General features: G+C 39.4%; 1 protein-coding gene across 1 annotated transcript; it reads right to left on the bottom strand.

Moving 5' to 3' along the window:
• Nucleotides 1–2,075: 2,075 nt before the first annotated feature.
• On the bottom strand, nt 2,076–16,308 carry hs1bp3 (HCLS1 binding protein 3). Its single transcript, XM_071515213.1, has 7 exons — nt 16,081–16,308; nt 10,755–10,920; nt 8,718–8,925; nt 8,377–8,578; nt 8,185–8,297; nt 7,197–7,332; nt 2,076–3,605 (listed from the first exon to the last, which is right to left on the bottom strand). The coding sequence occupies exons 1-7, from the start codon at nt 16,104–16,106 to the stop codon at nt 3,374–3,376; spliced, it is 1,083 nt and encodes a 360-aa protein (XP_071371314.1). The 5' UTR covers nt 16,107–16,308; the 3' UTR covers nt 2,076–3,373.
• Nucleotides 16,309–24,770: the final 8,462 nt, after the last annotated feature.

Genomic DNA, 24,770 nt, shown 5'->3' with positions numbered 1-24,770 from the left:
ATTTTGGATGAAAATAAAAAAATAGAAAATGTCAAGATAGTGTTCAAAAATGAATAATTCAATACAAAAATGAAAAGAAAAACATCTAGTCAGACTTTGTCAAGCTCGAGCATTCCGCATTGTGCCCACAACCTCTCTCTGCCATGTCTGAGCACAGACTGCTTAAATACAGGCCTCAATCAAGCCTCCACTCCCAGGACCATACCACTTTCCTACTCCAGGGTGGTATGAAGTTTCAGCTACAACACAGGTAAACTTTTAGACAGAAATCAAAATATCACATGTTACCCATACAATTGACACAACTAGGTGTAGGTTTCTAATCATCATTATATTCCATTAACAATAACAACAAAGAATAAGCACACTCTCAAAAACAGAAACCTTCCCACATAATGGTAGCGCCTAATGACATCAGTCACGCATAAATACTGTGCTGACGCCTGGCAGCACTCTTTAAGGTGTGGTAAAACCAAGAGGAGGTATGTATGGTCTGTGTAATTATTCTGTGGTGTACTTAATAAATGTTTAGTGCTGGACCAGTATTCTACGTGTCTGTGTTTGTGACATTAAAGTGGTGAAATTGGTAACAAACAATTTGTGTAAACCTAGCTAGCATAGGGTACTCCAAATGTTTGCTGTTGTCAGGACTGCTCAGATGGAAATGATTAACCTAAAACATGTAGAATCTGGCTAAGGAAATGTGCATATGACTAGGGAAATATGTAAATGTTCAGACATGAATATTTTACAGTAGCATACACATAACTATGTGTCTAAGGATCTAAACAGAGAAAAAGAGAAAAAACCTGTGCGATGACTGTGAGCGGTCACATCATCACAGACACCAAGGCTGTCTATAGGAGCCACAGAAAGCTACCGGTGCCCACATCCACAAGGTGGAATTCATTTACGAGGCCGTTTCCAGGATCACCGAAATTCCTATGAATAGCCTGTGCATCAAACTGGGAATAAAGTGCTTCACCGAAAAGGAGTACCAGTTCCTACGAGAGTACTGTGTCACCATGAAGCCCCTTACAGCAGCATTGGACATCTTACAAGGGGACAGCTGTTCGTATGGAACCTTACTACTGACCCTCGAAGTCCTGATGTCAAACACTTGCCTTGAAAGACACCTTCTCAAGGATGACAGCCGGCCTTCCAGATGCTATTGTAAAGGTGCGTAGGTCTATACTGATATAGCAGAGCTATGCCTACTTATCTTTTGCGCATTTATTTGTTAAGGCAAGGCAAGGCAAATTTATTTATACAGCATATCATTCATGAACAGAGGCATTTTCAAAGTGCTTTAGAGATGTTACATAAAAAATGTTACATAGAAGTAAAAGAAATAAAATTAAAAGAAGGTACACTCAAATGCAGTGCAATGTGTGTTACATAGGCAAAAATGTGCAGATAACAGTAGGTAAAAAATTAAATCAAGATTAATTAAATCATCGAGAGAGGGAAGGATAGAGTCTAGTGAATCTACAGTGAAAAAAAAATGTAATACCTAAATGTGTCATTGCTTTTGTGTTCTAAAGAGTTCTAAAGTGTCACCACCAAGGAGCCATTGGAGACTTTTAGAGCGGCTTCAGACAACTACTCTCCTCGACTGCTTAAACTGTACCGTGCCAGGAAGGGAGCCCTTCTCAAGAGATGGAAAACCTCCCAGACAAGCTTGATGAAAAGGTAGACTGATCTATTTAAAGAGTAACTACAGGGGCGGTCTTACCATTAGGCAAAGGTAGGCGACTGCCTTGGGCCCCGGCAGCCAGAGGGCCCCCAAAAAAGACAGGAATAGAACTAATGTAAACTTATTTTTAATCAATATCGATGTTAGTGTTTGTTCACACTAATTAATAAATAGGACCTGCCCACTGCATTTGCCTACATGTTCGGACCCGAACATGTCAAGAGCTGAAGTACACCTTTGAAGTGATTCAGCACATCTTCATGGAACATTCCACCGATTGCACACAGTCATACACGCGTCAGGAGCTTCAAAACTCTTACTCTCTGGTAATTTATCTGAACAAAAGATTATTAGTTGGCAAAACTCAAAAAATCTAGTGCAGTTAAGTTGCCTTGAAATTTTGAGTTTTCTCAACTATTTTGTTTTTACAGTGCAGCCTGTCTCTTATGTTCTTGTTTTTAGCATCCCCCGAAAGCACAATTCTCTGCCAATTCATGTAGACATTGGATATATTCTTCCACGCTTTCGCCTTGTTTCAGATGGAATCACACCCTCTCATGAATCACATTAACTCTGGGCACAAAATATTTATCCAGTTTATCCAGTACGACCTCATATTTCTTTTTTTGTCCCCTTCATTTATGTAGACAAAAGTTTTTACAATGTGTTTAGCCTCGCTTCCAAGAGAATACAAGAGAGTACCCACCTGCACTTCTCCCTCTTCTGTGCCGAGCTTGGTGGCTATCTGGTACCTGTGGAACCGCTGCTTCCATTCAGCCCAAAGCTCTGGATGACTGAAATCAAAATTTTCCAGGGGAGGAAATTTTGCCATGTTTTTTTCTTTTTTGGCGTCAGAAACCATGTATTGTTCAATGAACGGCCAGAGAAGGTAGTTATTACCGAACTGTTTAATATACTGTACAATGTATGGAGATGTACAACACAGAGGCATGTGTAGGCCAGTGACTCTCAACCTTTTTTGTATCAAGGACCCCTAATTTAGTCCACATTAGGGCCACGGACCCCCATTTGATGAGATTTTGTCTCTCGGACCCACATCTGAGAATATTTTTGTTAGATATGATTTTGTCCTGAATTCCATGACTATCTGTATTGAAAGTACAGAGATAACAGTGAAAGACAGTCAAAATAGTCATTCTTCTACATTCTCTAATTGTGTTAACTCCATAATGGTGAAGTTTAATAAGTCATCAATTTGCTGGGGACCCCCTGGAACCCCCTCAAGGACCCCTGGTGGTCCCCGGACCCCACGTTGAGAGCTATTGGTGTAGGCTATTGGTTTCCTGTCCGGTTGTCACGCATGCGCTCTGCCAGGAACTGACTGGTCCTGTCAGCCTGGCTCATTACATTACTCATAAAACATGAATATACAATAAAACTTTCATTGTTCAATCTTTTGCTATGAACTATGTTATTTTAGCAGAATAGCCTAGAGGCATACTTTATACTCTTAATATTTGAATCACAAATACATAGTAACTTTGGTGATTAATATAGGGAAAACAATGAAACTGAATTAAAAAAAAGTGCTCTAAATGGACTGATAATGCAATCACAATATACAAGTCCTTGCTGATTGCTGATCCATCCTCAAAACTAGTAAGTTTATCAGGTCGTCACTGTTTACAGCCTACTTGTTCATCATCTGACAGGCATTTAGAAAAGATCCTGATCATTGTTAGCATCTAGCTCATTTTGTTGAATGTATTGTAGGATGTCCATTTGGTCCTTAAGCTGATCTGCAGCTACTGGTGGATTCCCCAGAGATGTCCCAGCCCTTGAGGTTAAAGCTGGGGGTTTCTCAGCTGGCTTTGGCTTTGGGCCCAGAGGTGGCTTGTCCTTCTTCTGTTTTGTCACCTTAAGAAGCTTGTCAAAGTCCTCCTCAACCCTAAAAAACAGAAGGGCAAATATTTTAAAGGGGTATTAAGTAATCTCACTCATTTCCTCCTACACAACTCTCTGGTACAGCACCCCCACTGGATTGGTCATATGAACAGGTGGAGATTTTTTGCTCCAAAACAGAATACGGGCCAGAAAGTGAATTTTTAAGGCCAGAAATCTTAGCACCTGGCCCAGTTATTATTGAGTCTTGGTATAAATTAATAACCTTATGGGTTACCTTTTAAAACAATTGTTACAAAGTGCTTTTACAATAAATAAAAGCATGGAATAACTAACCCTAACCCTAAAAAACAAAGAATAGAAATAAGCACAAATAAATAAAATGAAATGAAAATCATTATAAAAAATGGCTACAGCAACAAGATCAATGGAGTAAAAATAGAGCTAAGAAACAAGGAATACAAGTAAAACACAACTAAGAAATAAAAATCATAGTAAAAAAGCCTTTACATAAAAATGTGTTGAGGAGAGACTTAAAAGAAAATAACACTACAAGGCCAAAAGTATGTGGACACCTGCTCATCGAACATCTCATTCAAAAATCGTGGGCATTAATATGGAGTTGGCCCCCTCTTTGCTGCTATAAGAGCCTCCACTCTCCTAGGAAGGCTTTCCACTAAATGTTGGAATATTGTTGTGGGGATTTCTTTCCATTCAGCCACAAGAGCATTAGTGAGGTCTGGCACTGATGTTGGGCAATTAGGCCCGGCTCACAGTCTGATGGGGTTTTGAGGTCAGGCTCTGTGCAGGCCATGGGCATAGGAAGCAGTTGGCCATTGGGCGGGACAGATTTGGCTAAGGGGGTTCGGATGCATGCTCCCCCGGGGGAATTTTTTTCAAACAATAGCTGTCCAATACTCATTTCTAGTAACTTTTAAAAAAATCTATCAGCTATCTGAAAATAAAGAAAGAATCACTCAGGTGTCAAACAAATGACAGATCAGATGTGACGATTTATTACGCTTTCAGCCAATCTAGTTTGGCCTGTCTCTCATTAATAATAACACAATAACAATAATAATAATTTCTGTCTTCTGTATTACCTGATTTCTTTTATTTCATTTATTTTTTGCAGTGCACTGGTCCTTTTTAATAGCTAAGTGTTTTTTCTCCAAGCCCTGCTACAACACTGGCTTTAGCTTGAAAAGATGTTAATTATAAAGTACATACAAAAAGTATGTGTATGTTTGCTGCTGTCTGCTCCTCACTGATTAAATCAAGCCCTATCAAGTCAATTTCTTATGGCGCACTTTCTAATGAGGAGATACTCTTCATTCAACTTCATTCCACAATGCTCTGCTGCGAAGCCAGTGGCTTTTCAAAATAAGAGTCCAGCGGTTAATTTTTCAATGCGGAGGCAAAATAACACAATTTAGTGGTTTTTAATATTGGAGGGGACATGTCCTCCCTGTCCCCCGTGCTTCCTATGCCCATGGTGCAGGCCAGTCAAGTTCTTCCACACTGATCTTGACAAACCATGCACAGGGGCACTGTCATGCTGAAATAGGAAAGGGCCTTCCCCAAACTGTTGCCACAAAGTTGGAAGCACACAATCGTCGAGAACAGGGGTATTCAACCATGTGCCATGGAGGGCAGAGTGTATGCACGTTTTCATTCCAACCAAAGACTACACCAGGTGATTTCACTGATTAAGGGCGTTTTCACACCTGCGCTTTTAGTCTGGTTAAATCTGACTCTGGTTTGTTTTCCCCCTTGGTGAGATTCGTTTGGGCAGGTGTGAACACAGTAATCGCACTCAGGTGCGGACCAAAACAACGAGACGAGACCCTTTAGAGGAGGTGGTCTCGGTCCGGTCCCAAACGAACTCTGGAGCGGTTCGTTTGTGGTGGGAACGTGATCCGACCTCGATCCGACCCAACTACCAGGTGTACTCAATTTACTCTGCAAGTTTGAGCTAAACGGCTCCTGTAGCGAGGTGTAGCAGGTATAGCAGGTAGAGCAGGTATAACCAGTATGGCATTTTCAAGACGTTTCCTCGAAGTGCATTCGGCATTCTGCTGGTACAGTGTTGCCTGGTATATTGCCCAGATAATTACAAGTTATGAGCAAATGCCAACTCTGCCGTTGCTCCATGTTGCATAGCAATGTGCACTAGTCCAGAACACAGGACCTTCTTCCTGTATTTACTTTCTTGCTCCCACCCCAGACACATCTGACCAATAAGCGGAGTGAACGTTCTCACGTGGTTTGTAGTGATGCATTTTGGTTTGCTTGGACTTTTCTCTGTGTGAAAAGAAACCGAACCAAGGGGAAAACACTCCAAGTTTACAAACTCATCCACTGATTCGGACCAGAGCAAACAAACTATAGGTGTAAAAACGCCCTAACACACCTGTGAAAAAGAACTAAGGGGTTGAATACCCCTGGTCTAGAATGTCATTGTGTGCCATAGTGCCAAGGTTTCCCTTCACTGGAAGTAAGCGGCCTATCCTGAACCATGAAACTATGCATTCAGGCGTGTAGTGTTCTCCTGGCATCCACTGAACCCAGATTCATCCATCGGACTGCCAGGTGGTGAAGTGTGAATCATCACTCCAGAGAACGCTTTTCCACTGCTCCAGAGTCCCAATGGTGGCAAGCTTCACAGCACTCCAGCCGACGCTTGGCATTGCTCATGGTGATCTTAGGCTTGTGTGCGGCTGCTCGGCCGTGGAAACCCTTTTCATGAAGCTCCCAACGAACAGTTCTTGTGCTGACGTTGCTTCCAGTGGCAGTTTGAAACTCGGAAGTGAGTGTTGCAACCAAGGACAGATGATTTGTACCAAGCGCCCAAAACCACGGGTGAATTTTGAAGCCAATAAGGAAGTGAAGTGAACAACTGAAGTCAGTGGGGACCAGTTCTTCAGAGTTCCAAAAAGACCTACAGTATATTTACACCATCATTTAGTGCAAATCTTAACTACAGCTGATTGATTTGCAACAAATAATGGTGTATAGGTCTTTCTATTCACAGTATGATTGTTTGGCTGTTTTTGTTTTGGAACTCTAAAGAACAGGTCCCCATTGACTTCAGTTGTTTTGGAGAAGGCTGCTACCAAGTTGTGCTGGCAACCTCCCTGTGTGTTATATGGACTAACAAATTTCACCTGTGTTTCATTTGGCATGAGGGTGAGTAGATGATGACAGAATTTTCATTTTTGGGTGAACTATTGCTTTAAGTCTTATGTGTTTCATTACTACGACTTGTTGAATGCGTGGTTAGGTTCACCCTTTCCACAAACAAAAGGCACATTTAGGATACTTCACCCAACCCTACATTTTGTATGGTTGGTGATACCAAAACTGAGGCCACCAAACAATACCTCTGACCTCACCTTGACCTCCCAACATGCAGGGCAATTGTGGGAGTAAATGAGGTGGGATGTGAGGCTCGTTCACGTGTGCAAAATTACAAGTTGATTGGGAATCTGCGCAGTTTTATAAACGAGGCCACAGCACTTTGGAGATTTCTGAAGTGTCAGGTTTTCAGTGGAATCAAATGAACATGCAACTAGCCCCCCCCTCTCCCCACCCCCCTCCGTCCCAAACTCAAGAGTTCAGTCGGCCTGGCTCGTACCTGAAGAGTTCATCTGTGTCTTCGTCCAGTCCTAAGCCAGAGGATTTTGCCTTGTCATATGCTGTTGGAAGCAGCAAGGAGTCTCCCAGGGTCACTGTCCCACCCAGGTCTTGATCCTCAAACAACTTCAGATTCCCTGTTCAAACATGTTGTTCAGCCAAAAAGCACCACTGTGCATAATACAAGGTAATATTGGAGGTAAATCTGATTCCGTCATGTGCTTTCATTCCCTAAAATAAAACATATTTTATATTGAATACCAACAGAGTAAATTTTTTTTAACTATTTGTATTAAGCCTAGACCAGTATGGGTTTTAGAATTAGATATTTTTTAAGTGGTGCTGCCGATAGTATTTCAACCTCTGAAACATAATTTCGACCATCATGACACACTAAAACTCTCAATTTAAACCCAGAGTAATGAAATTATTTTAGGGTTAGCAGGCACACTCCTTAAGGTAGAGTGCCCCCCCCCCCCCACCTTATTCAGTGGTAGGGAACAAGGTTATTATAGTTTTGCATTTTTCATTAGTTTTCGTTTTTATTTTGTTTTGACTTTTTGTTCAATTTCAGTTTAGTTTTAATTAGTTTTTAAAGCAGGTTTGCTAGTTTAGTTTAGTTTTTGAAAGTTAGTTTTTTTTTGTAATATAATATTTGTCAGGGGTGAGATTCAAAAATTCGATAACGATAATAACCTTGGTAGGGAATCTCTGGGATACATTACTGCTTTAAATGAAGAATTTAAAAATGTAGCTGTGGTCAGGGAGGAACCACCATCATACTGGAGGTGGACGATATGACTGGTCAGTATCCAATATTTAATTATTGACCACTGGTCTAACTCTAATTTGGTCCATGATTAAAAGTCTTCCTCTATAATCTTGAGGCTACCACCACCCCATCTCTTTCTGAAGAAAAAGTAACAATAGAAGCAAGCAACTGTTTATTAGAAATTGTGAGCAGAACATTTTGGCTGTGTTGTACTCACCTTCCTCAGCTGGAAAATGAAATAAGTCTGTTTCTGTAGGTTCACAGTCTCCAAACAGCGATGCCTTCTTCACAGGTTTAGGCTGCAGAGGCGGCTTGGCCTTCTTCTTACACCTGGTTGGAAGGGCAGTGTTGAGGCAGCGCCCTTGTAGAGATCAATGTTGAGGGTCAAAGATAAATTATTACCCCTTACTTTGTGTCTCCCAGAGGTCCGAGGTATGGCTCTTCCTCTTCGTCATCTCCCTCTTCCTCCGTGGGGGTCCCTGCCTGAAGGACCGGTCCTTTCCTGGGAAGCGATGCCCCGGCGTCCTGGAAGAAGTTGACTTCGTCCTCATCCGGCTCTTCACCGAGTAAAACGCTCCTAGTTTTGATGTCTGCTTCAGCAGATTTAGCACCTGTAACAATATATACAGCTGCTGAAAATGTTTATTCACCTTGTTTACTTTTTGTTCATGTTCAAAAAAATATATATATTTGAACACATTTACTTTACAGGCTTTTGAGAAATAATACCATGGCAGAGTGGAGCATTACCTAAGAACTCCAGCACCTCTGAACAGGCAGCAAGTGTGGGATTCTTAGCGATAAACTTGACGAGTTCATCAAAGGCCGCCCGGCGCTCTCGAATGTCAGCCTCTCCCACAAACAAGGCCTTGCGTGGCATGGCTGGCAAGGCGATTTTTGGATACTGGGCGACCAGTCTGTTATGGAACTCATCCATGTCGCTGTACTTCTTGGAAACCTGTACAAGACGAAAGCCAGATCAGTTTTACTCCATGACACGAATGCTCAGGGATTTCGAACCAGCTGGCAGGGGCGTCAATTCACTACCAAAAAAGACCCACTTATATCCACTAAATTTCTGGGGACAAGAGGCACAATTAAGTATTATTATTTGGTCAATCTTCAATTCTCCCCTGATGAGATATGACTTCCATACAGATTTCTAGCAGTCTTTGCTTGATCTTTGCTCTCCAACAGCCATGTCATGAATTTTAGAGTTTATCCAAAGGGTAAAAATTGGCTTTGCGTTCAATTCAAGGCTCGTGCTGGGCTAGCACCTGGTTACATTGCTGAGCTTTTAACCCCATATGGGATCGGCGAGTAGAGCTTTTTTGGTCATTCCAAATTCCAGGGTGAAGACCAAGGGTGACCGGGTGTACTCCAGGTCCCCTAGACTCTGAAATTACCTGCCTGAGGAGATCAGGCGAACCAGCTTCAGTGTCTCTCTTATATACAATTCTTTTTTAGACCTGCTCTTAATTAATTTGTTTTTCTGGGAATGTATTTGTATTATGTAATTGACTTTGTCTTGTATCCTTTCTCTTACTATTATTACTTTTCTTTTACTGCTGTGAATCACTTTGTGTGTTTTGATAAGTGCTATATAAATAAAGTTAATATTTTTATTATTATAAAGTATTAGGATTAATTTGTATTTGGTCTCCCTTACCCACCACAACCACACAAATATATCTTTATACACACAACTACTGTAGATGTAACTAATACAGGCAGCAATAGTGACATCAAGTGGTTTAGCCATTAATTTCAGAGTAAAGGCTAACCTATGCAACCCCCCTATCACTAACGGGGTGGAAAAATGTTCGGCCTATTTGTTTCATTCATAGCTATCAAAAATTGTTGTTTGCTGTCAGTTCAATTATCTAAATTCATGTTCAATCAACAAACAAATTCCGCTATCATTTACCTTTTTTTCCTTTGTCAGTGTTGTCGCTCTCCAATGTCTGGAGGGTTAGGGTTATTATTATCATTTGATTTTCCTGATAGTTATTTACTAATACTTAAACATGCTTATTAAGTATTTTCAAAAGCTAGGTATATAGTTAATATCTTTTACAGCTTTGTTTACCCCTTGGCGGGATATTAATAGCCAGTGAATGCACTGCTAAGTGATTGAATTTCGGGTTTGTCAAATTTCTTTTTGATAATTTTTCAAGCCATTTTTGGTCCATCTGTATGGTTGAATTGTGCTATGTAATTTATTGGGCTCTGTACCCTGATGGTAACTACTCAGGATGTTTCAGATAGGCAGTAATTTTGCTGTGGTCAGATAGTGTTGTTTGTGGGCCGATTGTGAATGCTCATGTCTATCTATGTCTATAATCATATGTACACATATATATATGTATAGGGGCTGGCTCCAAAAAGACTATATATATACACTGCCTGTCAAAAGTTTAGGGACATTGCCTTTTCCCAATTTTACTACCATTTGATTTTCTGTTATTTTTCACTGAAAAAGTAAAATGATACCTAATTTCCATGATGAGCAAATTATTTCTTCTAGTGTGCAATCAGAGAATTAATGTTCAGTTTCATGAGGATGAAAAGTGTGTGGTGTTAGCAGATGTTGGAAGCTGCACTGGACCCTCTGATCACACTGCCCTTATCGTTAATGAGGTAGACTTAGGCAAGGGGAGGAAATTGTGCTTTTTTTTTTTCAGGATACCGATAGTTTGAGACGTAAATTTCGAACCCTTTGTAATGACCGACTGACACGAGTGCACATTAATATTATTTTTTTCTGCCCAGGTTCAGAGCACATACCACCAGTTGGACGGTGTCTCCAGGCTTATGCCTTGGGGATTTGAAGGCTGCGAGCCTTGTGACCACAACGATCTGGTACTCCACATGGCCAGTCATCATGGCCCCGCGAACCTCCTGGTAGAGCGGGACCTGGAGGTCGATGCCTGTGGTCTCATTCTGTAGGGGTCTGGTGAGAGCAGAACACGATTCGTTCATCTGCAAGCACCACACTACAGACACATAGATTCTTCAATATATTCTCTCTCTCTCTCTCTCTCTCTCTCTCTCTCTCTCTCTCTCTCTCTCTCTCTCTCTCTCTCTCTCTCTCTCTCTCTCTCTCTCTCTCTCTCTCTCTCTCTCTCTCTCTCTCTCTCTCTCTCTCTCTCTCTCTCTCTCTCTCTCTCTCTCTCTCTCTCTCTCTCTCTCTAAGAATCAACTGTCTACCTTTGTTCCTAAAAACTCTTAGTTTGCATGAGTAGACTGCATAAAACAAGAAGCTGTGCAGGTCAATATTTTGTGCCAAAGTGCCCCTTTTCAGTGAAATAATATTATTTTCTGTTTTTTATTTTGGAAAAGCATTCATTTCACATTCATCTTTCTACATAGTATCAGTATTGCTGCAAGTAGATTCACATAGCATTATGCACAATTAAAACAAAAAATGTTGCAGTACGTTTGACAACCATTTTACAGCCTAGCTCTTCCAGAGGTTTTCTTTTATAACATTAGCTTTGATTATTTACAGTTGAACATGGGAAGCTTTCACCTTAGATACTACGAAGGGTTGAAGGGGAAAAAAAGAGAAAATGAATAAAGAGCGAGCTGTTAGACGAAATAAAATAATATAAATCACAATATATTCTCACTCATTTATTCTATCAAGTCAGCTAAAGTCTGACCTTATAGGTTTAATGTACTCAGTGCACTTGGTCCAAATTCAGACCAATTTTCCCTTTTGGACTTTGAGGGAAAGTGGCAACCTTTCCATAATATATATTTCATATATTATTTCTATCCACTCATCAATGGTGGGTGGTGCTGATTTTAGCCACTTCCTCGTAAGAGCCTTTTTGCTTGCTGCCAGAAGTATTTGTACTAGTTTTTTATCATTGATATATCCCACCCAAAATAATATTATTTTCTAACATAATTATTATGACTGTTGAAAATCCTGCCCCACAACTCCTGACTGATGGGCAGTCTTTAAACGAATACTAGGCCTACTACTCAACTCATTGTGTTAATCCTCTTGGAATCATTAGTCACCAGATAATTAAGTCCTACTCTAGTCCTACAGTTTTTATTATTTCAGTCCATATACTTGCTAGAAAACAAAAATTACTATAAATTGCAAATCTTAGCCACAAATCCTGCTGATCAACCAGACCCAGCTGGTGCAGGGTGACCGGACAGCGACCGTGTTATTTTTCTCTCTGTGGCTAGCCAGCCCAACACTATGCCAATTCTGGTCATGATCAAGCCTGTGTTGCAACACAGCTAACTGCAACAGTTGTAATGTTTGCAAACTGTTACTTGCCAGCCACTGATTCATCTAGATCAGAGGTCGGCAAGTAAATTTGGCCTCGGCCCAATTTTTTCTAGGTTATTAGATGGCGGGCCAGAACATAACTAGAAGTAAAAGCTCAATTTAAGACATTGGATTTAAAAAGTTACCCGTGTTATCAGTAGGCTATGATGAGGTGTGTGTGTCAATTGGAGTGAAGGGATAGTGATTAAAATCTGTGATTGGATTATGTTTTTTTTTTTTTTTTTTATTTAGAAACATTTTGTTTGGATGGAAAATTATCAAGATATAAAATATTTTGGTCCCTGCATTCTCCTCCATGAATGCAATCAAGACACATGAGAGGAACAGGCTGACAAACAAAAACGTGTATAATTGCTTGCGCATCTCACCGGATATTAGGGCTGAACAATTATGGCCTACTGCAATTTTCAAATCGCAGGAGGCGCAATATTTGTTAAAGGTGAAATGTGTCAAAATACCATTTTAAATGAAATATTGTGGTGCTGCAGAGATGTCCTGGCCTACACATCATATTCTACAGACTTAAGAAAACATCTTTGTTTGGTACAGATCCCTGCAAAAATCACACCATAATCATTTTAATACGTTTTTCAATGAAAATGAGAATAATGATGTAAAAATGATCATTCCCGCTAATATCGCAAATTATATTGCAATTGCAATATCAGTCAAAATAATTGCAATTAGATATTTTTTCAAAATCGTTCAGCCCTACTTCATCATAAATTAAATAGCCTATAACTTGAGAATTCTTTATTTGGACATTATACTGGGGACTCTCATAGTTTGCCTAAGACTGTTAAATGAATAAAATAAATAAATAAATAAATTCAAAGAATTCTAAAATAATATAGGGGGCCAAAAAATATTGCTTGGCCATTGCCGACCCCTGATTTAGATGTGCATTAAGATTAGAAGTCATAACCTAATTTAATCTATCTTAATATTGCCTGTTGCACATACAGTGTAGATCACTTATAAGAATGATGTTTAGTACTAATCGATATTCCTATATGTGATCCTAAAGAGACACCGTACTTTCTTATGTCACTAGTGAGCATGTGCAGCAGAGCTCTCTGGTTTAACACACTCTATCACTTGGCTTCCTTCAAAAGAAAGAAGAAAGCACCGGTGGGTTGTTCCACATTGCTGTGTTGCCTTATTGAGATGCTTTGATGAATTTGATGTTGTGTCTTTGCTGTGGAAAGCGTTTTGCTGCCCACACAAAGTTTACAACAGACAATAATTTTCTTTGCATCCCTGACTGAGATAAATTAAAAGTAATGGGAATACTCACAGCTGCTGAAAGTCTGCGTCTCACCCTCCATCTTTTGTTTTGCTTTTTTAGCTAATAGCTGACGTAAACCTGCCCACGCATGACCTTAAACCTGCAATAAGTGATTTCAGACCCTAGAACCAATCCTGAAACTAATGTGTGCTGACATATAAACCAATAGCCACACACACGTGGGCCAGCTGTGTTGCTGTTTTCACCTGTTTTCTAAAGTTTGTTGTCAAAATCCGGGCCGACTCGAAGCTCCCCCCAGCCCATTCAGTAGTTTTTCTTTCTTTTTTTTCTTTTTTTTTTAAAACTAGCTTGTCTCCTCCCTCTCTGTTTGAAAGCGGCGCTCTCCCCCTCCCATTCAGGAAAAAAAATTCTCGTAATGGCGGAATGGATGAAGGGAGTGAGTAAACTAGTAAACTTGCTACCTGCCTCTTCACTTGTCATTGTGGGACATGTGACCTTCAGCGGGAGAAAGTTCTGGCAAAGCGAGACTGGTAACCAGCGACACTTCTCAGTAGGAACGGTTAGCTTAGCTTTTAACGTTAACTGTTATGCACGGTTTGTCCTTTGGGGCGGAAAATCGCTTATTGCAGCTTTAAAATAAATGTACACATTACAGTAACGTGTTACCGTTAAGTATGTTTTAACTCGCCCGAGACAAACATTTACTCTACTTGTCCAGGTGACGGGTGAGCTTTTCTAAATGTGTTAAAAAAAACTTTCTACTACACTATTTATGGTATTTTCAATTAGGGATGGGCATTTCAAGCAAAAATACTATTTGATATTCACTGGGAACTATTTGACCATTCTTCCAAGATCCCCCCCCCCACTGTGCGACCTAGGCTAGCCATATTGCCGTTAGGTAGCCAGGCTAACTAGCAAGCTAAGCGGACGTTGCATAGAGCTAGCTAGCTAAGCCAGCTGCCTAGTCCGGCTAAATAGCTATGGCTTGATTAGCCCCGAACCGGTTCTTCTCTCGTTTTAACGTTAAAACGAGAGAAGGACCGGTTCGGGGCTAATCAAGCCATAGCTATTTGCTACTAGCAAGCTATGAAAATATACTTTTTAAGACAAGACGATAGTCACATAAACTATTCGATTTTTTATAATTTAATGACAATTCGAAAATCATGACTCATCCCTACTTTCAATACATACAAGAAGAAGGTCACTTTTGTTCTGTTGTGTGTGAGAGGGTTTCACCTGTGAGTGTGAGTTGTTTGTGTATCAGCGTATGTGCGGGTGTCAGGGTCCAAAATTAACTTTTTGGCCCATCTGCCAATGGCCGGTAAACTGAGAAATTACCAGCCAAAAATATTTTTTACCGACCATAAAACTGCATCATGCAATATTTCATTAAAAATAATTACCTTAAGTTCTAAGTATGCAAATTCATGTTTCGCCTCACTTTAAAAGAGACAACTTAAAAAGATAACATTGGTTTTCCACTTTTTAATTTGCACTTTTAACTCATAAGTAGCCTAGCCCAGTGATTCTCAACCTTCTTCATATCAAGGAGAAGGTTGAGAATACTTTTATTGTTAGATATGATTTTGTCCAGAATTCCATGACTATCTGTATTGTAGGTAGAGAGATAACAGAGAAACTATGATCAAAACAGTCATTCTTCTACATTCTCTAATTGTGTTCACTTCTTGTAAATTAAATAATGGTGAAGTTTAACAATTCATCAATTTGCCTGGGACCCCCTGGAACCTCCTCAAGGACCCCTGGTGGTCCCCGGACCGCACGTTGAGAACCACTGGCCTAGCCTACTTTTCCAGTCACACACACACACACACACACACACACACACACACACACACACACACACACACACACACCTGGCCCCTGATTATATCAGTGGGTTGCCTTGCCCCAATTAGTGCCGAAGCCAATTAAATAGCCTAATCTGGAAATTTTAAATTGCCTTTCTTAGGTAAAGGTACATAGGCCTAACAATATGAGGACTGAGGACCTTTACCGAATCGCGTAGAGCCACTGTTCAATTCGGCAGACATATAAACCAACAAGCATATTTTTTTTCAATAACATTTTAACTTTTACAATTTAGCCTGCTATTCCCACTTTTTTCCCCCCACCAAAATACACCGTGAAGGGTGGTAGTGACCAGTGTAAACCAATTATAAAAGTTGACATTTTATTAAATTAAGTGCTACTTGGTGGATTACTTGTATGCCGAATTAAAGAATGGCTCTTAAAGATTCAGAAAAAACATATTGAGTCACATTTTAAGAAGTAGTCTATGTAGTTTGGCCACTTTAGTCCGACATTTGAATGCACTTTGGCATGACGTTTTCTCCGTAGCTTACAAGAGAGAGAACGGTACATGTTGGGCTCTATTTTAGCAGTTGACTTTTTGTCTTGTGCCTTAGTATTTATTGTCTGTATTATCACCTATTCCTAACATGCATCTATTCCACTATGCATTCCTTAAGACAAACTAAGCGCATTAGCACTTTTGAAGTTAACAAAGTTTGTTCTCCTACCTGCTGGTTATTAATCCGTCGGGCATGATGACGTTTGGGGAGCAGCTAGTAGTAAGTAAGTGAGTTGCTTTCCTTTTGTCTTTTGCTCGATAAAATTACTTTGCAGACATGACAGTAGCCTACGGAAAAAGGCACGGGATAGTGAGCTGTAGATAATCAATTCTCTTCCTATTTTCCGGTCTCCTGACTTGTGCGTAGCGCCCATTTACCACCAGTTCTCCACCTAAACCATTGTCAAGCCAGCCAGAATAAAACATGTGACTTCCGGTCACAACCTTCAAAATAAAACCCTCAAGAAACCCGCAAGATACCATGTTTGCAGGGCTCGTGCGATGTGTTGTCCTGTACACAAAAATACATCATTCTGAAGGTCCGGCCTTTTTTTGGCAGCTCTGGATCTCCCTAAACTTTGAAACCATAACATGACTGGGACTGGCTCAACTGGTTCACATCTCAACTCCCCTCCACCCTCTAGCACAGTGGCTGTCAAAGTGGGGTCCGGGGACCACCAGGGGTCCTAGAGGGTGTTCCAGGGGCCCGCAGCAAGTTGATGAATTGTTAAACTTCAGCATTCTTTCGTTTACAAGAAGCTAACACAATAGAGAATGTACAATAATGACTCTTTTGGTCATAGTTTCACTGTTGTCTCTCTAGCTACAATACAGATAATCTTGGAATTCTGGACAAAATCATATCTAACAATAAAAATATTCTCAGATTTGGTACAAAATCTCATCAAATGGCGGTCCGTGGCTCTATCTCCCCTAAAGCAAACTAGTAATTATTAAATACCTCCCTGTAACAATGCATTATGTAATAACACCGCATTATGTAAAATAATTTATTATAAAATGCGGGGAAATGTATTACATATTACATATCCATTACAGATGGACCACAATTTCTAAGACTTCCTGAATTCTTATGTGTAGAAAGTGTAGGGAAATTATATTCAAGCTACTTGTTGGATTTTTCATTTGGGTTAGGATAGACAGGATATACTTTATTGTCCCCGTAGGGAAATTTGTCTTGGGCTCAGGAGTCATTGCCCTTTAACAGATAGACAATTGACAGATACACACTACATAGGCACATGACACAGTCGACCCTTGGTTGTAAAAGTAAGAGCGTTAGTAAAAAGGTTATTGCACCTCTAAAATGCCGTAAAACGTTTGAAGAAGAAAAAAAACAAAAAACTCACGCACCCTACATATTGATACTGCAATGTTTGGTTTGCTATAAAATATGAAGTCAAATGCATCATCATGAAGTGCATGTGTGGTAAGTGTTAAAAAGTTTATCAGGAGAAACCAAAGTCTACAAGTACAACTACTGTATGTCAATACGTACTGAGAAACTCTATATAATGACAAACTCCTGTACATTTATTGTGCTTGCTAATTAAATGTGTTGTAACGCTGATTCTGTATGTTGACATAATGGAATTTGGGATGGGCCATGACATCAAACCAGCAGGCATCTGTTCTTATGTACCTGGTACCATTGTATGGTATCTGTCTACCATTTAGAGGCTGGGTCTGGGGAAATGTGAACAAAAAAGAAAACAGAGAGAAAGAAAAGAAAACAAATCCATCCCTTTGCTGCTACCAGTGGTGCAAAGTAACTAAGTACATTTACAAGTACTGTACTTAAGTACAATTTTGAGATACTTGTACTTTACTTGAGTATTTCCATTTGATGCTACTTTATACTTCCACTCCACTACATTTCAGAGGGAAATATTGTACTTTCTACTCCACTACATTTATTTGACAGCTTTAGTTACTTTTCAGATGGAGATTTGACACAATGGATAATATAACAAGCTTTTAAAATACAACACATTGTTAAAGATGAAACCAGTGGTTTCCAACCTTTTTGGCTTTTGACGTCTTACGAAAAGCAGTGTGTAGTCGGGTCACATTTCAGATGTCTATGAGTTGTTAATAGCTCCACCAAATAGTGATTTTTCCCTCTAAACCTCACATGGTTTCATTTCAATAAATGTTCAAATGATCCAATATTTCAGCAAAAATCAAAGATTAGAGAAAAAGTCCAAAAACTGAAAACAGATTTGTGTATCAGAACTTTGTTTTTTCTTCTTTCCTCTCCCATTAATCATCTCACGACCCCTCAGATGTATCTGGTGACTCATTGGAGGGGCCCGACCCCTAGGTTGGGAACCACTGGACTAAACTAGCTAACTGTATATAAAGTAGTTCAAACTAGCTCCACCTCCAGCAGCTACAACAGTAACATGCTGCTTACACACTGATGCTTCAGTATTAATAATCTAATGATGTCATATATAATAAAATATCAGTCAGAGGGACCAAACCACTACTTTTACTTTAATACTTTAACTACATTTTGCTGCTAATACTTATGTACTTTTACTTCAGTAGGATTTTTCATGCAGGACTTTTACTTGTAATGGAGTATTTTTACATTGCTGTATTGGTATAATAATAATTCAAAGTACAGAAGTGAAGTCTGTTCTGATTGTGTAATTACAATAATTCCTTTCAGTATATAAGCCACCACTTAACTCTCTCCCATATTACACTCATCCGGCACATTCCTCCACCACCCCAGTCTCCCCCCAAATCTCTACTCTACTTAGTGTTGTGCATTGGGATGTGATGCATAGCCCATCACTGGGTCAACACCCTCTTGCCTCACCCAAGATGTACGAATTGACACTAACTAGAATTTTATTTCATCCAATCTTGCTTTCCTTGCCAGTCAATAGAGAAGGAGCTTGAACTAGTGACATCTGTCTTATGCTGCTCCAATATCTCAATACATTTTAATAAGTGACAGCAGAGCCTAATGGCAATAGACCGCAGCAAGATTGAACTGCTGGCCCATTTTGGTCACTTCACTTTTTAGCAGTCTTGGCAGAAAATGGCCACTAGAGGGCACCATCAAGAGAACTAGCAGACTCATCCACTTGGAGGATTTTCAAAGGATCAGATAAGATGGTAATCATGGAGTATTTTGAGGAGTGTTTGATTTTTGTGTATCTCTTATGTATGTGAATTTGTGTGTAAACTTGTCCGCCTTTAGGTCTCTACTGTAAGTGATGACAGCACCAACCTACTAGAAAAAAGTCCTGGGCTGCGGTCGAATTGGCTTTTTTCCTTAGGAAGGTTCCTACCTGAGTGAAATGACCCGGAAGTATCTAAGTGGCAGCCATGATAAGAGCTGTTGGAATTCTCTAAATGCTAAGGAAAGGTGCTTCAATGCTTCCGTACTTAGCTCCTTTAGCATAGGAGACACTGGACCATCCTTTACGAAAGGAAAGGAGATAATGCCATCCCATAATTCCAAGCGACGCACCATTCAGCCGTTCACGAAAACAAACGATCAACATGACCGACAAGAGACGCAGATCATCATCAAGTTACCGTTGCTTATTAAGCATTTTCGATTTTATGCCATAACTTGCTATATGCTTATATGTTTTGAACTTTGAACAATATGTTAAACCCATAGGTGAACTATGAACAGTCACAGATGCTGAAGCCCTTGCCTTAATAAAGGCCTGGATCAGCCAGAACAACTTCAAAGCACAATCAAGTCAACATTCCAAGGTGTTTACTGAGTTGTGTGGTGGTTCTTAAGATGTTATATGCATAGGCTTATAATCAGATCATAATCAGCATATTAACCATAACACAGAAGTCTGTCTTTCAAGAAAAAAGGGATATGAGACGTTTTTAGCCAGATGTTGTTTTTAATTCAACATGTTTGAAACCTAAGAATGATGATATGTACAGTAGTAGATTTGTAGCCCTAACATGTTAGGCTTACAAAGTAGGTGAGTAGTCTGCAAATCAAATTTGGTTTAGGACAACAAAAAACCTGAGGCACTCCTGAGCATGTGACAGCTTGAATGAAGGCAAGATTGAGGAAAATGGACCAAACTGCACATCATGCTGGTCATGTTCAAAAGAAAATGCACAGTACCCAGAGATTATGTCTGATACGCCATGACAGAACCTGACCACAAGAGTGCACCACTGACATGGAAAGTAGCCCCCGCTTCAACCTCTCATCAGGACCGCTTGCCTTTAGAAAGGCTTCAAGACTTTACAAAAAGATGCTGATCTCATAGTAATATGACTTTTATGAGGATTTTGTGCTTCTCCTGTGCATGCACACACACTGTGTATCTGTACTGCACGCTTTCCTTAATAATTGCTGAGAACATCAAACAACCAGAAATATTTATTTGGCAAAAGGGCCACACTCACTCTGACTTGACATCTATCCTTTCCACTCACAGTGGAAAATGGCCAGATTGGTGTTTACAAAACAGACTCTACAATTCCATTAGTCATTCAGTTTTATGGTGTAAACAAGTGTCCAAGTGTCAAAATCAAATTGTTTGATTTCTGAAAAAAAAAAAAAAAAAACCTCAGGCCTAGACCACACACTATCAGTTTGCCATATTACATTTATCCCTCAAAACATTCAACAGCAATCCTAATCAATATTTAGCACCATATGGTAGACATTTTCAGTATTACTTGAAAGAAATGATCTTCACAAAATGGCAGAAATTCAACAGCCACAAGGATCTTGCTCCTCTAAATGTGGACATATTTCTGTTATAAAGCTGATGTCTAATGAAACCCATGACTTCCTTATGTTCCTAAGACAAGCTAGAAGCAATTTAGACAGTTTTCTATTAAATGTTTTTAATATTGGCTCAGTATCAGGTAACGTAAAACACATGTGACATACAGTATGTGTCACATGGGGCTTTGATTTCATAGTACAAACATTCTAACAGCTATGTAGGTTAGCTGTCTCTGTACATGAAAAAATAACATGCCTCCATTCACATTATGCTTTGTATTACACATATATTACACATACTCTATAGAGTATATAAATAGGCCTATAGCCCCCCCCCCACACACACACACACACTGACTGTGTTCACATGCACACCAATATCCTGTTATGATTTGGATTACTGGAGTAATGTGTTGGTGCATCATATCCTGTTTACAAAAACCCAGACAAACCCATATCGTGGCTTTGAGAGACCTGAGTATGATCGCTGGGATATGCGATCTGGAATATGTGTCTCATTGCTTAAAATTACACATTATACAATATATATAATATACATATTGGATTTGATTTTGATAAATGTTATTGATTCCCAAGGGGAAACTGAGGCTAAACCATACATGAATACACACAGACTCTGCACTCTAGACCAGTGGTTCTCAATGTGGGGTCTGGGGACCACCAAGGGTCCTTGAGGGGGTTCCAGGGGGTCCCCAGCAAACTGATGAATTGTTTAACTTCATCATTATTTCATTTACAAGAAGTTAACACAGTTGGAGAATGTAGAAGAATGACTGTTTTGATCATAGTTTCTCTGTTATCTCTCTACCTACAATACAGATAGTCATGGGATTCTGACAAAATCATATCAAACAATAAAAATATTTTCAGATTTGGATCCGAGAGACAAAATCTCATCAAATGGGGTCTGTGGCTCTAATATGGACTAATGTCCATGATATGAAAAAAGTTGAGAATCACTGCTCTAGACCATCAAAGACATGATTTTCTGCCATAGCACAACATCACATATTTATCATATACAGTATACATCATATTATGAAGGACTGCCAGCAGAAAAGCCCTGTTTTAGGCATTACTAGACAGCCACTAAAACTACAATATACAATATTTTATATTAGCCAGACATCACCTTGATATGGAAGCAAAATGTTCTGATCCAAATATTGATTTTTGAAAAGACATTATAATCAAATGGCCAAATTTCACCTAGCAAATTCATTAAACGTCAGAACAGAGAAAGAACTGATATTCTGATCATATGTTTCACAGTCTGCTCCGTTGTCTCCTCACCTCCAGTATAATGTGTAATAAATCTAATAGCACCTATTCCCTCAGGCCCTAATATTAACTGTGTAATAAGGAGTTGGGTGTGCTTGCACCACTGCACCCATATTCCCAGTGCCTGCAGAACCCTGTGCTAACCATACACAGCCCAGTGATCCCACTGTGCCCAGGCCTAAGTCTGACCACTCTGTTTGGCTGGAAGGGTCACTGGCAGTGGGTCCGAAACGAGTATTGATCCGTCTGCCCTGCGACCTAGCTTTAAAAAAAAAAAAAAAAAAAGACAGACAGACAGTAAACAACCAGACAGACAGACAAAAGCAAGCCGCAAAGGCAACAGAGAGGAAGTCAGCAGGTCAGATCTCTTCACTCACTTGATTTCTGTGAATGAGATTTATTTGATCTTATGTCTGGCCAACATGGCTTTGCGCCCTGATTTGTCTATCCAAGGTTATCTCTTGCAAGGGCCTGTTCTGACTGGCAAACACACAAAAAAACAACAACTGGTGATTGGAACTTATTGGACCTTCGAACTATATAAACTATAATAATAATAACTTTATTTATAGAGCACTTTTCGAAACAACTCAACTCAACTTTATTTATATAGCACCTTTCATACAAGCATGCAGCCCAAAGTGCTTCACATAGCAAAATTACAACAATGAAACAATAAAATGTTAATAAAAAAACAAAAAAACCCACAATAAATAAGAGTCAATAAAATAAAATAAAAATACAATAAAATAAATACCAGGGATAAAAAATAAAAAACAATGATTAGAACTTAAAAACTAAGGCTATAACATTACTCCAAATTAAAAGCCAGATTAAAAAGAAAAAGCCAGATTAAAAAGATAGGTCTTTAATTTCCTTTTAAAAATACAGAGAGAGCTTGCCATTCTAATATCCAGAGGCAGTGAGTTCCACAGTTTAGGGCCATAAAAACAGAAGGCACTCTCACCGGTACTTTTATGGGACACATAAGGAACATTTAAAAGAAAAGCGGTGGAGGACCTTAGTGATCTGGCTGGAACATAAAATGAAAGAACATCTCTGATGTAGGGAGGAGCAAGGTCATTTAAAGCTTTATAAACAAGTAAAAGAACTTTAAAATCAATTCTGAAAGATACAGGTAGCCAGTGCACAGTGATAAAACTGCAACGATAAATTAAACAGATAAGTCACCAACAGCAGTGATACAATAAGCATTTCAAATAATAAAAGAGAAAGATGATAGTGATCAATCTTAACACAAAAAATAAAAAAATAAATGTAAAAGTGAGTTTATAAAAGTATCTTTTTAGACTGATTTAAAGGCATAGTTCACCCAAAAATGAAAATTCAGTAGGCTAATTATCTACTCACCCCCATGCCAGTTGAAACACTGGTGAATTTTGTTTGGACATATAACACTCCCGGAGCTTCCCAGCATGACTCCGTAGCAGCCTCCTCCAAAACAACTGAAGTCTTTGAGGACCGATCTTTAGAGAAAAAAATAACTATAAAATTACTCCATACAACCCAAGTCTTCTGACGCCATACGATCACTCTGTGAGTGGAAAAAAAACGTTGTAAAAAATTGTATCCATTATTTAATGCAAATCGAGTCTTCCTCCATTGTATTGAGCTTCCACATTAGGATTAAGATTGTACTATTTTTGATTCTTCTTATTGGTCCTATTCTTTATTGATTCCCTTATCAATTCATCCTGTATACATTTTCAGGGGCAAAAGACTACATACAGTTTTAGTGGAGTTAACCTTGTTTTATTACTCAAGACAGATATAGAGTTACTCCTGTCTCAGAATTACTTTTCAAAACAGCTAAGTCACATCTGGCATAATGGCATACTTGAGAGAACAAAATACGAGAACCAGTGAAAAACATTAAAGTCATTGGAGGTCAGCATCATAAAACAAAAACAAAATATTTGCCACTGACTGTATTTACCACTTTATTGGGTCATTTGAATTCTCTCTACCCACCTGCTGCTGTAGTGATGTTTGCGGGGGGGAAATCTAGGAGATAATGAGGTTTTGGACCCACAGTGCAATCGTTTGGCTTTAGAACACCTGTATTATCCTGCACAAGCTGTATGGAGTCATTTTATGGCTTTCTTTATTTATCGTTTTTGGAAAGAAACGGTATCCAGCAATTTCTGTTGTTCTGAAGGAGGCTGCCACGGAGCTGCTCTAGCCAACTCGCTGTGTATTAAATGGACACACAGACTTCTAGTCTGGTTATTATATATATTACATAATTTGCACACAATTCTCCAGTGCACCTCCATGATGGTGCCAGCCACAGTTACTAGGAAATTTTGGTTTAGGTTACAACGTGCATGTAAACGTACTGGCCCTCATTTACGAAACGAACGTATGACAGAAAACTGGGCGTACGGTCATTTCTACACAAAGCTCGGCATTTATCAATTTGGACGTGAGCGGAGGCTACGATCAAATCTCACGTCAAGTCTCAACTCTCAACTCGTGTAGCAAGTTTTCCAGTCAGCTGGACTTGCGGTGCAGCATAGTAAATCTGCTGAGTCGAAGAATTGCTATTAGACCATATATTCTGACTGACATCTAAGCATATGCAGCCACATATTCATCACTTCAAAATATGTAGCCTATGGCAAAATATTCTATTTTGTAAAGGCCTACATCGACTATGTGTCATACAGCCTATCCCTAACATAAATAGGTATTTTCAAATTGTTTGCAATTAACAGGACGGGGTTAACAGTTTTCTGGTGTAAGATTAATTTCTCTTTCATTTTGAGATAGCCTACTTG

The sequence above is a fragment of the Centroberyx affinis genome, unplaced genomic scaffold (genome assembly GCF_046629955.1).
Source record: "Centroberyx affinis isolate AG114_WGS23_722 - 3 ecotype Tasmania unplaced genomic scaffold, CSIRO-AGI_Caff_v1 ptg000026l_1, whole genome shotgun sequence".
In the NCBI taxonomy this organism is placed as follows: Eukaryota; Metazoa; Chordata; class Actinopteri; order Beryciformes; family Berycidae; genus Centroberyx; species Centroberyx affinis.
Note: the sequence above shows the minus strand (reverse complement) of the source record. Positions and strands in the feature narration are given on the sequence as shown.